At 38.9% G+C, this 13,044-nt stretch overlaps 3 protein-coding genes across 14 annotated transcripts in view; 2 read left to right on the top strand and 1 right to left on the bottom strand.

Annotated features, from left to right (window-relative positions):
- The window catches only part of LOC100881454 (Myosin-7a binding protein), a 61,601-nt gene extending 53,874 nt beyond the window's left edge, over positions 1 to 7,727 (top strand). For 8 of the 11 annotated variants that reach the window (XM_012298602.2, XM_076536240.1, XM_076536238.1 and 5 more), the window contains 7 exons: positions 91 to 217; positions 534 to 637; positions 756 to 888; positions 950 to 1,027; positions 1,851 to 1,992; positions 5,668 to 6,624; positions 6,904 to 7,727. In XM_012298602.2, the coding sequence (XP_012153992.2) occupies positions 91 to 217; positions 534 to 637; positions 756 to 888; positions 950 to 1,027; positions 1,851 to 1,992; positions 5,668 to 6,624; positions 6,904 to 7,215 (1,853 nt within the window). In that variant the 3' untranslated portion in view covers positions 7,216 to 7,727. The remainder of the gene's footprint in view (positions 1 to 90; positions 218 to 533; positions 638 to 755; positions 889 to 949; positions 1,028 to 1,850; positions 1,993 to 5,667; positions 6,625 to 6,903) is intronic. The other 3 variants (XM_076536239.1, XM_076536237.1, XM_076536236.1) reach the window with 3 other exon arrangements.
- Positions 7,728 to 8,057: 330 nt separating this feature from the next.
- On the bottom strand, positions 8,058 to 12,975 carry LOC100877384 (queuosine 5'-phosphate N-glycosylase/hydrolase). The gene is made up of 6 exons (XM_003700303.3): positions 12,837 to 12,975; positions 12,424 to 12,639; positions 10,093 to 10,252; positions 9,706 to 9,819; positions 9,462 to 9,647; positions 8,058 to 8,558 (listed from the first exon to the last, which is right to left on the bottom strand). Exons 1-6 carry the CDS (start codon positions 12,930 to 12,932, stop codon positions 8,320 to 8,322), a joined length of 1,011 nt encoding a protein of 336 aa, XP_003700351.2. The 5' UTR covers positions 12,933 to 12,975; the 3' UTR covers positions 8,058 to 8,319.
- On the top strand, positions 10,435 to 12,701 carry LOC105664338 (uncharacterized). Of its 2 annotated transcripts, XM_076536260.1 has the most exons (7): positions 10,435 to 10,575; positions 10,638 to 11,123; positions 11,183 to 11,530; positions 11,593 to 11,729; positions 11,797 to 11,903; positions 11,990 to 12,372; positions 12,432 to 12,701. In XM_076536260.1, the coding sequence occupies exons 1-6, from the start codon at positions 10,505 to 10,507 to the stop codon at positions 12,362 to 12,364; spliced, it is 1,524 nt and encodes a 507-aa protein (XP_076392375.1). In that variant the 5' UTR covers positions 10,435 to 10,504; the 3' UTR covers positions 12,365 to 12,372; positions 12,432 to 12,701. The 2 variants fall into 2 exon arrangements, with proteins under 2 accessions (XP_076392375.1, XP_076392376.1); XM_076536261.1 differs by lacking the exon at positions 12,432 to 12,701 and having other exon boundaries at positions 11,976 to 12,238.
- Positions 12,976 to 13,044: the final 69 nt, after the last annotated feature.

The following is a 13,044-nucleotide window of genomic DNA, read 5'->3' as shown; positions in this document are numbered from 1 at the left end:
AAAGTATATTCTATTGATATGCAAATATACAGCTGTAATAATTATGCGTCAATAATTGTGGATGCATCTCAATTTTGATCATGTTCATAGCAGAAGATATTCAGCAAGAAAGTGAGTACACTGAACACTACGACACCGCGACCCAAAGGCATCTGGACAGCTTGACAAAGCTAGAGGGTTCGGAATCGAAAAATTCCTCGGAGGAGAATGCAGAGAGGTATGTCTTGCAACAAAATTATTACATTTGGTCCTTGGACCTTGGTGCAACTTGACACCTTCTTAAAAAGCACTAGTTATTTAATTTTTTAAAAAGTATAATCGCGTGAACAGAGTTCTACTTTGTCTAATAACAGAAGTGAATATTTTTAAAAAATATATAAAGTCGCACCAACTTTCAAACTGTAATCTAATCGATTGTTTTCAAATTGAAGCAAAGTTCGTTCGGTAACGTCAACGCTAAATCGGTGAAACATTACACGAAATATTATTTCCTTCGATGATATTGTAACGCTCTTCAACATTCCGTTGTGCAGCAGGTGCCGAGAAGCTGCGGCGCTCGCCAAAGCTGATTCGGCTTCGTCCCTGAAGAGCAAGAAATCGGAAGAGGAGGTTCGGCTGGCTGCACCTCCAAGACCAGGTGAACAAACTTCGATCCTATAATCCTTTAATCTTTTTCTTTCACTCCATTAGTCCTTTTATACTCTCTCTAATCCTCTTTTCCTCGATAAGAGATAGTTGCAATTTATGCATGATAGGTACGATCGCTGAACGAGAGCACAAGAAATGGGAGAACGCTCCTCCGATTCAGAACAACCCCTACAGCGAGGAGAACATCCAGAAGAGGTTGCTGGAGAGACAGTATTCTAGGAGGGCATCAGACATTCCTGGGTAAAGATTCAATTAAAAATAGTTTTTGAGCATGAACCTTCATCGTGGCGATTTTATTTAGAATTCACGCCGAATTGCCGAAGAGCAACGGGGAGGATTTGGATGTCGTGCTGACTCCTCATGAACCGGATATCAAGCGGTAATTTTAATTTACTTGAACTCGATATCCTTAGATCAAAAGAACAATGTGCACAAGTGTATATGAATGCCAAACGAATTGATGAACATTTAAAGCCAACTCCTAAATCCTTCTTCTACTTCCTACACCTTGAGACTTGCCTCCAATATCCTTAGCTCTGAACTCTAAACTATCCTCATATCTTTCTAACAATGTCTACAAGTGTATATGAACGTCATAAGAATTGATGAACAGTTGAAGGACCCAACTAGATCATCCCTATTCTAATTCCTACACCTTGAGACATCACTTGTTCCCAATATCTTTAGCTCTAAAGTACCCTCAGATCCTCAGAACAATGTCCACAAGTGTATATGAATGCCAAACGAATTAATGAACAGTTGAAGCCAACTCCTAGATCCTTCTTCTACTTCCTACACCTTGAGACTTGCCTCCAATATCCTTAGCTCTAAACTCTAAACTATCCTCATATCTTTCTAACAATGTCTACAAGTGTATATGAACGTCATATGAATTGATGAACAGTTGAAGGACCCAACTAGATCCTCCCTATTCTAATTCCTACGCCTTGAGACATCACTTACTCTCAATATCTTTAGCTCTAAAGTACCCTCAGATCCTCAGAACAATGTCTACAAGTGTATATGAATGTCAAACGAATTGATGAACAGTTGAAGCCAACTTCTAAATCCTTCTCTTCTAATTCCTACACCTTGAGACATCGTTTACCCCTAATATCCTTAGCTCTAAAGTATCCTGAGATCTTTTTAACAATGCCACAATGATCCACAAATTGTATATGAACGTCAAACGAATTGAACAGGTTCGGCAGGGACTACTACATCAACCACTCGAGAGCCTTAAGCAACGAGAAAGGACGAAGATCGGCCGCGTCGACCTCGAGCAGACCCAGCAGCTCATTATCCCAAGGATCGAGCTCAACCGGGCCCGACCAGGATCAACAGGTGAGTTTGCAGCTCGAAAAGTTCGAGGAGGCGTCCCTGCGCGGCAGTCTTTCTAGACGGACCTATCGCGATCCGTACTCCAGTCCACATTTTGCGATCAACCCTCTTCTGCGAATGGAATTCGAGTCCAGCGACAAATTGTACAGTGTCTCGGACAATAAACCATACCTCGATTCGAGGACCACCGAGAATTCGATCGTGGAATTCGATTATGAACCTCAGAACATCTCGTTCGTGTTGAACGAGTCAGACAAGACCGTCTTCAACCCCCTCTGCGAAACGAGCCCGGATCAGGACTCCGGAACTTACTCCATCGATTCGAGCAATCGGGAGAGCAAGAAGACTCCGGATTACGGAAGGTTGTGGATCGACGATCTCAGCAACGACCAAATCGTGTCGTCTAATGGTAGACGATACTGGAGCAACGGGTACAAGTACCACACGTTCGGTGGCATAAAGAACGGTTTCATAAAGTACACCGAAGACTCGGAGGAGGAACAAAGTCCCGAAAAGTACCTCGACGTCGCGAACTTCGCGGACTTCAAGTTCCAAACCTTCGGGGGGATCAAGAGGAACGGTAAGATCGAGAAAGGACTGCCTACGTACAAGAGAGTGACTCTCAGGTCTCCAAGGGCTCATCGAAAATTTAGAGCGCCGAGAAGCTGTCGGAGCGAGCCTATCGAAAACGGGACCGAAGCTCAAGATTTCGAGGAAGACGACTGGATGAGCGACTCGGAGGACGACACGACTGCTCCTAAAGCTCCCAGACGCCTAAATGTAGAAAACAGAAGAAGATGCGATAAATCGAAAAGAAGATGGAAGACGTGTAGGTCCTCCTCGGACGAGGATTGGCAGGATGTGGACGTCTACGCTCCGGATAAGGTGATAATGACGAAGTTCCTGAAGGACGCGTCCCGCAAAGTGAAATCTCGTTCGAATGTGGAGGAAAGCACCTATTTTCTGAACACGTCCAGGAGGAGGGTGTTTGACGAGAATTCGAGTAGGGGCAAATCGAAGCGCTCGGACGATGACAGCCTGAAGCTGGAACCACCGATTGTGCCGCAAGTTGTTGAGAGGACGTTCGAAACTCTGAGAGATCTGCGAGTGGGAAGGAAGAAGAAGAAGAGTCCTGAACCGAAGAAGAAAATGGGAGTGAGGTGTTTGAGCGACCTCACGATCTGGTGAAGAACAAACTTATGTTTTTTTGAGGGTTACGAAAGTTTCTACGTATTTTTAAGTTGATGTAGCTACGATTTTTTATTGCGGGTATTTAAGAGTGAATGTGAAGACTGTTTACGAACTTCTTGAGTTTCGATTTTATTTAATTGGGAGTTTTTACGACGGTGCCATTGACGAAGTTCCTTGAGGGTGTTGTATGAATCTGATTTAAGGGTTAATGATAATAGGCTAGGGATGATGTAGGGGATGAGAACTTAGGAGTCTGAAAATTTGAAAACTTGAGAGTTCCAAAAATTAAGGATCGAGAAATTTGAAAGTTTACATCCTTAATTCTCAAAAAATGGAGGCAAACATTGAATGGTTCCTTCTCCTACAATTTTTTTACCCAAAAGAAGCCTACATTGTACAGAAATGTATATACAACATTGCTCTTTTGCTAAAAGAGTAAGTAAATGTTATAACTAATTTTCTTTTGCAAAAGTTTTTAAAAATTTACAAACTGAGCGAAGTTAATTTTTGTACAAATTTAAGAATGAACAATTTTTGTTACTCTTATAGCAAATCAGCGATACATTTTGTCAGTAAGACGAAGGAGAAGCTTATTGTAGAAAGGACTGTGTACATTGTAACTATTTATAAATATATTGTTTATAAATATTTTATTTTATACTTGAGACGCATGACACTTTTAAACGGTGTAGGTGTTCCTACATTAATCCTTGCAGAACTTGTACTTCACGACTCACGCACGATGTAGAGAAACATTGTCGATTTTTTAATTGTACTTTTAACATGTCTAATATTGTGATGGGCGAGACGTGGTGCATATTTCCTCATTTCCAAATTTCAAGGTTCTTATATTCCCAAATTTCCATATTCTGCAATTCTCACATTTCCAAATTTCCATATTATACAATTCCCACATTCCACAATTCCACAATCTCACATTCTCCAATTCCACATTCCCCAATTCCCACATTTTCCAATTCCACATTCCCTAATTCCACATTCCCCAATTCCCACGTTCCTCAATTCCACATTCTCCAATTCCCACATTCCCCAATTCCCACATTCCCCAATTCCACATTCCCCAATTCCACATTCCCCAATTCCACATTCCCTAATTCCACATTCCCCAATTCCCACGTTCCTCAATTCCACATTCACCAATTCCCACATTCCCCAATTCCCACATTCCCCAATTCCACATTCCCCAATTCCCACATTCTCCAATTCTCACAATCCCCAATTCCACATTCCCCAATTCCCACATTCTCCAATTCTCACAATTCCCAATTCCACATTCCCCAATTTCCACATTCCCCAACTCCTACATTCCCCAACTCCTACATTCCCCAATTCCACATTTCCCATTTCCTACATTCCCCAGTTCCCACCTTCCTCAATTCCCACATTCCCCAATTCCACACTCCCCAATTCCCAAATCCCCAACTTCCAACCCCTAAATTCCCAAATTTAAAAATCCCCACCTATCTCCACATTACCTTGAGCACCCAATCTGCCCACCACCAATTCACCCAAAGCTCTCTTTCTCAAGAGGGTCTTACTCAATCATTTAAAATAACAAAAAGAAGAAAATATACAGAGAGTTCAACGACATATAGATCTCTACCTGACTGTAAATAAATCTCTGTTGACTTATAGATACACGCACGAGTAGCAATCTTGTACAAAAGATAATTCATGCTTGTATATGTATAGTAGATCGTTCACACTGAAAAGTATCAATGCGAAAAGTAGTGAAAAACGTTCTCGTCAAACGTCCTCTTAGTACGATGTCGTTCGGTACACATTGCACATGCATGTCCCTGTGAAACTACCTTTGAATCGGTAAGTACCGTTTACATGCGATCGCATTTTAATGCATGAACACTAACAATGTTTGAAGCACTGCATGCTCGACGATTTCTTGAAATTCTGAACGTCGAATCGATAGAGGGACTGCACTGATTTATTTTCGCATTGTGGGTTTAATCCTTTCGTTACAATGTGCTATTCACTATTTTACTAGGTTCATTTTTACAAGTTTAGTAATTTAACAAAATTACATGTATCGTTCGTGAGTACAGAATTTTATAACAATTTTGTAACAGAGTCACATTTTTTTTAAATTTATGAAGGACGAGTGTTACACTGATGTCTTCTTTTCTAAAAAAGAAATGACACAAAAAATTTGATAAAATGATTTACCTTATTAGCTATAATAGTCCATTATACAATTCGCCACAACATTGACCTGTAAAATATATTTCCGACCACGAAAGCCTATTAGCATACGAGTATGGTAATCTTCGGTGACGAAAGGGTTAAAGGACTAACAGCTCGAAGTCAATATGCATGTCGCTTGGCAGACTAATGGCACAGAATTCGTTTCAGCAATTAACCCAACGCGAAGGGCCCTCGAAACGCTCAGTGGAACGGAAACCGTGGTGGCTGCTGAATATTTAATTCTATCGAAATGGTTCTGTGTTGCAGGAGGAGACGCGATATCGTGAAACCGAGGCTCTGCTGAATCGCAGCAACGACGTCAAGTCGAAAGTAGCCAAATGGCAGAACAACATCGCGGAGAACAAATACCAAACGGTTCGATCAGCGGACGAGGAGAGACCGAACTCGAGGAAAATGGAGCTGCAGAGGACGTGGGAGGACCAGCGAATGGAGGAGATTCTGGAGAACGAGAGGAAGAATAACAAGAACGAGATCAACGCGAAGCTGAACAATCAAGAGAACAGCGCCGTCGAGAAGAAGTCAAACTCCGACGAGAACCCGCGGAAGATCAAGAGGATCGATCTGAAAGCTTACGGATTCGAGAACGAGTTCTCCAATGGCGGCAAAGTAATCAAGACACCGAGGGTCGTGAATAAACTGGACTTGAAGAGGTTCGGCTACGACGGCGGTATTCGACGAACGCAGTCCAATATTCAATTAAACAGCATCGGCAACGACGACTTCAAACCCAGAATCGTACACGCGAGGAACAAATCCAATCTGACGCGCCATTACGGAAACGATCGCTGCCTGATCGAAACGCAAGCTTCCGGCGATAATAATCTGACGCAGAGTACCGAGAACTTGAACAGGTTTCAAGAGAGTTACAACGGGTTCGGTTTAAAGTCCGCGAAATCGGTGCCTAATATCGCTAAGTTTTACTCGAACACGATCGATCATGAAGACGACGAGAATTTCAGTCAGAGTTCGTACGATTTGGGGATCGTCAAGAACGGCTCGGTTAAGAATATTGCGAATAATTATAATCCAGAGAAGTGCAATATCAATTCGGTCGACGAGTCAGAAAATGACACGGATTCGGAGAAGGAACGCTCGGAGAAGGTTATCAATCAGGAGGAGGACAGCAAGCTACCTATGCCTTCGGTTAGGAGACTCGCTGAGGCGTTCAGCAAGCAGTCCGAAAACGCTCCGGCTATTTCCAAGGTGAGAAAATGTGGACGGAAATGTAGAGATCTGCAAAATATGAGGGACGTTATTAATTTAAATAGAAAGTAAAGCTTCAGACCGTAAAAGTACACCTCAACGTGTCGATAAATCTTGTGGAGAACTATTATTAAACTACAGAGTATATAATTTATATTTAATGCAGACTTATCTCTGAAACTATTAAACTAATGCAATAATTATGTGAGACAGTAATAAATGCCAGTAATATTATACGAATTGCCAGTGATTATTAAACGAGTTTCGCAAATGTTTCAGGCAAACAAGAGCAACGTGTACAAAGAACGATCGTCGACACCGGAGATACAGATAGTCGAATCTCCCCGACAAATGCACAGTTTAACAGCCAGATCGTTGTCGAAACAGTTTCGAGAGGGTCTCCGACAGATTCCGAACAAAGTCACTTCGCCTCCGGCTAGCCACGTCACCATGGAACAAAGCAAAATGGCGGAGAACCAAACGGAAGTGGTGCAAGCGAAGAACGACTCGTCGAACGACGTGAACGTGATTTTGCCTGGGAAATTAAAATCGAATATTATATTCTGGGAACAGATGCAAAGGAGGAGCTAGAATGCATATTTCGAATCGTGTTGTATTCTCCGGAAGTTGAGGAACGTGAGACGAATTTAAACGAGAACCATGTGTTCGATGATCTTTCATCGATTTGCATGGTGAAAATTAATCTCGTGTTTATTCTTTTCGAAGGTAACTTCAAAAATTAATATCGGTTTGTAGAAGTGTGTTTTACGATCCTTGCTCGGTGTAAGAATGTATAACACCGTATCGAAAATGACTGTCTGAAACGATACAGGCTCAATGATTAATTAAATCATCGTATCGTGGAAGATAAAAGCAGTTGCACCTGTGTCAAAAAATTGTTGACATTGTGCGTGTGCCAAATGATACTAACTCGTGATCAGCCAAAGAGTATATTTTTGCATCGTTCTTTCGAATTTCAGCGAATCAAAGTATATAAATTTTACGAGCAATGAGTCTTCTTTTCTTGAAAATGATCTACCAAATTTTAACACGCGTTTCAATTGTAAATATATTCTTGAATGTAATAAATTCGTTCAAATCGTTGTATGTATATAAAGGAACCAATAGTCACAAAGGTTTTTATATACAAATCTTTCCTATAGTATTTGCAGGTATTTGTTATTTATTATTTATTAACGTTTTAAATATATGTATCGATGTATATACGAGTTATCAACGTAACAATTCAGTGGGCAATATTTCTTTTATAAAATATCAAAATTTATATGAATTTAATCTTACCTGTACACTAAAACTGTGCTATATTGATATAAGAAATATATTGTTTATTATTAATTCATGTATTTCCTTAACACCTTTTCTTAGACTTACAGGTCAGGAAAGGGTCAAGGACCAAGATCAAACTGCCACGCTTATTAAAAAAAATGCTCAACGTTTTATTCAAACATTTGCACATACATGAGTTTAAGGTCACTAATTCTATGGATATCATTCAACCATAAAAATAGTTCTTCGTCGTACGAATAATTATAAAAGATGATCACAGTATAAATCGTGGTGTATCAAAAAAGAAATCATTACACCCGAGAAAATAATCTCTGCAAATGTTTACGAGCTATTCTTAAAGTTTCCTCGGCAAACTTTCAAAACGTTGGCTCCAACCGGGACCAAAGCTCAGTAATATATGCATCTGGTTTTATGGAACGGTATGCTTTCTAACTGAGCCGCGTGTTTCCGTCGATAGTCCCACAGAAAGTGATCTATGAGTATAGCGTTTATATCCGTTTTCTTTAAATCCAAATTCGGATAACGCTCGATGAGAGACCACACTTCGTCTCTCACTCGCTCGACTGCCTCTATCGAGCAACCTCGAATTTCTATCTCATCGTCACTACCGTTTTCTAACTCTACATCTGCAAATATTAAATACGTGATAGCTTCTAGTAAGCTAACTAACGCTAACACTCTGTCCACGGTAATGGAACCTTGCATAACTGCGGACAGTGTAATCTCGCTATATTACCAAGAGTTAAATCAGTGATACGAGGGTGAACAGATAAAGTGAAGTTTCCCCATTTCTAAATTTCCAGATTCCCCAATTCACCAATTCCCAAATTCCCATCTTCCCCAATTCCACATTCCCAAATTCCCATATTCCCCAATTCCCATATTCCCCAATTCCCATATTCCCCAATTCCCATATTCCCCAATTCCCATATTCCCCAATTCCCATATTCCCCAATTCCCATATTCCCCAATTCCCATATTCCCCAATTCCCACATTCTCCAATTCTCACAATCCCCAATTCCACATTCCCCAATTCCACATTCCCCAATTCCCACGTTCCCCAATTCCACATTCTCCAATTCCCACAATCCCCAATTCCCACATTCCCCAACTCCTACATTCCCCAATTCCACATTTCCCATTTCCTACATTCCCCAGTTCCCACCTTCCCCAATTCCCACCTTCCCCAATTCCACATTCCCTAATTCCCACATTCCTCAATTCCCACATTCCCCAATTCTCACATTCCTCAATTCCCACCTTCCCAATTCTACATTCCCCAATTCCCATATTCCCCAATTCCACATTCTCTAATTCCCACGTTCCCCAATTCCACATTCCTCAATACCACATTCCCCAATTCCCACATTCCCTAATTCCCCAATTCCCACATTCCCCAATTCCCACATTCCCTAATTCCCAAATTCCCAGCTAAACTTCCAAATACCTAAATCTCTAAATCCCCCATCGATGGCCATATAGCGAGATTCCGTTGTAAGTTATTCCACAGTAAGTTATTTAAACTTACCGCACTGCAATCTGCTGAGAAGCGGATTACTGTACCGAATTGCACCAAAGTGTACCAGAACTTGAGGTATACGATAATCGGCGAACATCGTGATGTAATCTATGTCGTGGAATTTACCAATTCCTTCGCCCTTGAAGCAAGCCCAAATATCTCCCACAAGTATTTGAGCTCTTTTATAAAAACTGACTGAAAATGAAAATCCTCATTAGACAAATGAAGTCGAATCAAAGATGATTTTACTTACCTCTATGACCGTCATAGTCTGCCTCATCCTGATACGACTCGAATTCGTTTACGATACGTTTGAGTAGCTGCTCTGCTGAGCCTGAACAGGACTTGATACATTCTACGAATGTACCTAGAAAAAAGAACAAATATTAATAATTTGTTTTAAACATGTAAAAAATTATTTAGCGAATTTTGGGATGGTGGGAAAAAAGCGAGTTACAAAGTGCTCTGTACAGTCTAGTGTATAACTTTACATTCTAATTTTGGTTTCCAAAGGTGTTAAGAATATATAAAATTAGTTAGAAAAATGTGATCATTGTCCTTCTCTAAAAATTGCCTCTGTTAGAGGTCAGTAAAGTTCTGCACCAGATGATTTGAGGAAATTATAACTTCAAGCATGTACCTTGATACTTCTCTAACAAAATCTTTCCAGCCTCTCGCAAGGACTTAACTCTTTCGTCTAATAGCGGAATACTAGTTTGATTATCACCCCGAAAAATTTGTTCGGCCTCGCTTCTTGTTATCTGCGAGTAATACTTTGGATCGACTATATGTTTCCCCTCCTGTTCGAAGTAAACGATTAACAAGAGATTGACATTTGAACAATGATACTCGTGAAACAGCGTATGTGCACACACGTTGGAATCATTTTCAAAACGACGTAAACAAAAGGATTTATAACAAACAAAAGAAGCTAGACATACATGAGTCGTGATAAAATGACGTTTTACGTTATGTAACGTTTCAACGAAACTGTCGTTTAAAATGTTACTGGCAATTAAATTTCTTAGGGTAGGTTCATATGGAAATGTTACATGTTGACAAATAAGATGAATTCAATATGCAATAAGTATACGCTTGACATAGTTGCTCTCAAAAGGCCTACGTAAGTTTTTGCGATCTGAAAAATAACAACTTTTACAATGCATGCTTTTCTATATAAATCAGAGCTTTGGACAAGCTTACTGAATCAATTCCTAAGCCCAAAGGTGCAATTCCAAATTTTGGTCTACCAAAATGGAAGGTGATGCCACTGGAATCGAAAATTCCAATGGTCCCTGGACCAGAAGGAGCTTACAATTTTACTCGCCGCAAAATTGGACAAGGATTATGGATTCCAACAACGGATGCAGAGTTCAACTTAAGCGATCCATACTGTTATGAAATGAAATTGGGCTATGACTCTCTTCATGACAAGCACTTAGTCCCTTTCTTCTCTAGACCAAATAATCTTCAACATTTAATTAAAGCTGGACTCATTACCAAGGATTTGGATGCAAAATGCTCTTTAAGAGATTACAATATGTACAGAAAATACTTGAGAAGGATACATTGTGACAGTATAAAAAAGGAATTAGCAAAGAGAACAAAACTGTCCATTGAAGATAGTGCTATTCAATATGCACAGGATCAAGCAAAGAAAGAAGAAAGAAAGTAATGTTAAAAGTACCTATTAAATTAGTAATATAAATATCCAACTTAATCTTTGACAGATTAAAGGAAAGAGAAAATTTAATGGCACTGAGGAGGGCAATTATTAGAAGTCGTAAGAGGGCTGAAAGACTGAAACTCCAAAAACAGAAGGAAAAACAACAAAAAGCGGAAGAAAAAGTGCGAGCACTTATTCAAAAACATAAGGAAGATCAACGTCTACGACAAATTAAAAGCGCAGCGCGAACCGAATTCATTAAACAAAAGCAACTAGCTGCTGCAGACATCAGACGACGAAGAATAATTCAAACCTTTTTAGAATGGAATAGAAAAGAACGTAGACGTAGAAAAACTAGACAAATGCGATTAGCACAAGAGAAAGAAGACAAGCGTAAAATATTGGAACAGAAGTATATATAATAATTACAAAAGTAATGTAAATTTGCTACTTATTTTGTTTTTATTATTTTAGGTGGGTGGAGAAACAACAATTTCAACAGCAACAAATAGAAAAAGAACAAATGTTACTAAAATGTGTGGAAGATCAACGTAAACATTTTATAAAAGCATATAATGAAAAAGTGAAAAAGGAGGAGGAGAGAATGAAAAGTACTAATTAAAAGATGATCAGATCTTAGCAGGAATATATTGACATATGTACAAATTTTATTTCTAGGACTTTTGAAAGATGTAAAAATGTATATAAGATGTTACTTAGCTAGACGTAGACCTGAAAATAAAGAACGAATTTGCTGCCCGAAATCTATTGCGGATGATGATATGGTATTTTCTTATTTTTACTTATAAATGCTGATAAAATTTTGCAAAGTCATGATGAAACAAAAACAGATGTAGTACAATCTTTTCAGCTTAGCAAATCATTTAAAAAGACATCACCAAAAATGCAAGACACAAAGAAAGGAAGAATGAAGACGATAGAAGATTCAAGTCCGCAAGTAAGGACATTAATGTTAAGAAAATCCAGTCCACAAACTGAGAGTAAAAAGCAAGAAAAGAGATCAAAAATGTCTAAAGCTCGTAAAGGTAGCAAAAAAAGAAAAGCAAAAAGAAGAAAGAAAAGAGAAAAAGTAGAAGAAGTTGAAGAAGAAGAAGAGAAACCTGATATAGAAACAATACGCTCTGAATCAACATTAAGAACAGAAGTTACAGATGCACATCTTACTCCGGAACTTGATGAAAGATGCAGATGTCAGATAATTAAAGACATCATGAAAACAATTTAAACATAAAAGTAAATAATCTATTACAACTTTTCAAAACTTAAATAATATTTCAAACTTACGTTTATAGCCCTCTTAATAGCAGCGCATAATGCAAAATATCCAGTCTGACCATTAACAGTCCACTTGAGAGAATCCTTCTTACTCCAAAAAGAATAATTCAATGTATCCAAGACAAATATCCAATCAACAGCAATTGGATCTTCAGGAGAAGGATGAAATTCATGTTGAGAAAAATTGTTCACGCTTACTTCACGATTTTTAAGACCTTCTAAAATCTGTTTACAAAGATATAGTTAAGATAAGATTACTTATAAGTTAAATAAAACTTTCCATTTTACTTTTTAGCAAATTAAGATACAGAAATAAACAATTTAATTAACATCATAGTTTCCGAAACCACTACGTTAAATTTATATTTGAAAAAAGATTCTAAAATAAAGAAACATTTAAACAGTACTAAAAACTTATTTACCGCACAGGCAAGATTTTTAACGCCTTCTTCTTCGATAAAAACATTCTTGGATAGTCTTGCTATTACTTTCGCAGATTCCTTTGGCATTAGGGCCATGGTTGATTGAGTATCACAGTTTATTTAGTCAGGAATTTAAAAAAAAATTAAACCTAAGAAGAAATTCGTAGCTACCCCATGAACCCTTCGTACGCAACTCATCCTATACATA

This window comes from Megachile rotundata, chromosome 10, assembly GCF_050947335.1.
Source record: "Megachile rotundata isolate GNS110a chromosome 10, iyMegRotu1, whole genome shotgun sequence".
NCBI classification, from domain to species: domain Eukaryota; kingdom Metazoa; phylum Arthropoda; class Insecta; order Hymenoptera; family Megachilidae; genus Megachile; species Megachile rotundata.
The sequence above is the reverse complement of the archived record's forward strand: the minus strand, read 5'-3'. Positions and strand labels throughout refer to the sequence as shown.

Excerpts from the sequence above, each read along its gene's own strand:
- LOC105664338 (XM_076536260.1), top strand. The coding sequence starts at position 10,505 with ATGTTGACAAATAAGATGAATTCAATATGCAATAAGTATACGCTTGAC. Across the intron at positions 10,576-10,637 it reads GTTGCTCTCAAAAGGCCTAC|AGCTTTGGACAAGCTTACTG; the intron begins GTAAGTTTTTGC and ends TATATAAATCAG. Across the intron at positions 11,904-11,989 it reads CTATTGCGGATGATGATATG|CTTAGCAAATCATTTAAAAA; the intron begins GTATTTTCTTAT and ends CAATCTTTTCAG.
- LOC100877384 (XM_003700303.3), bottom strand. The coding sequence starts at position 12,932 with ATGGCCCTAATGCCAAAGGAATCTGCGAAAGTAATAGCAAGACTATCC. Across the intron at positions 9,648-9,705 it reads AGACTATGACGGTCATAGAG|TCAGTTTTTATAAAAGAGCT; the intron begins GTAAGTAAAATC and ends TTTCATTTTCAG. Across the intron at positions 8,559-9,461 it reads TCTCAGCAGATTGCAGTGCG|ATGTAGAGTTAGAAAACGGT; the intron begins GTAAGTTTAAAT and ends TAATATTTGCAG.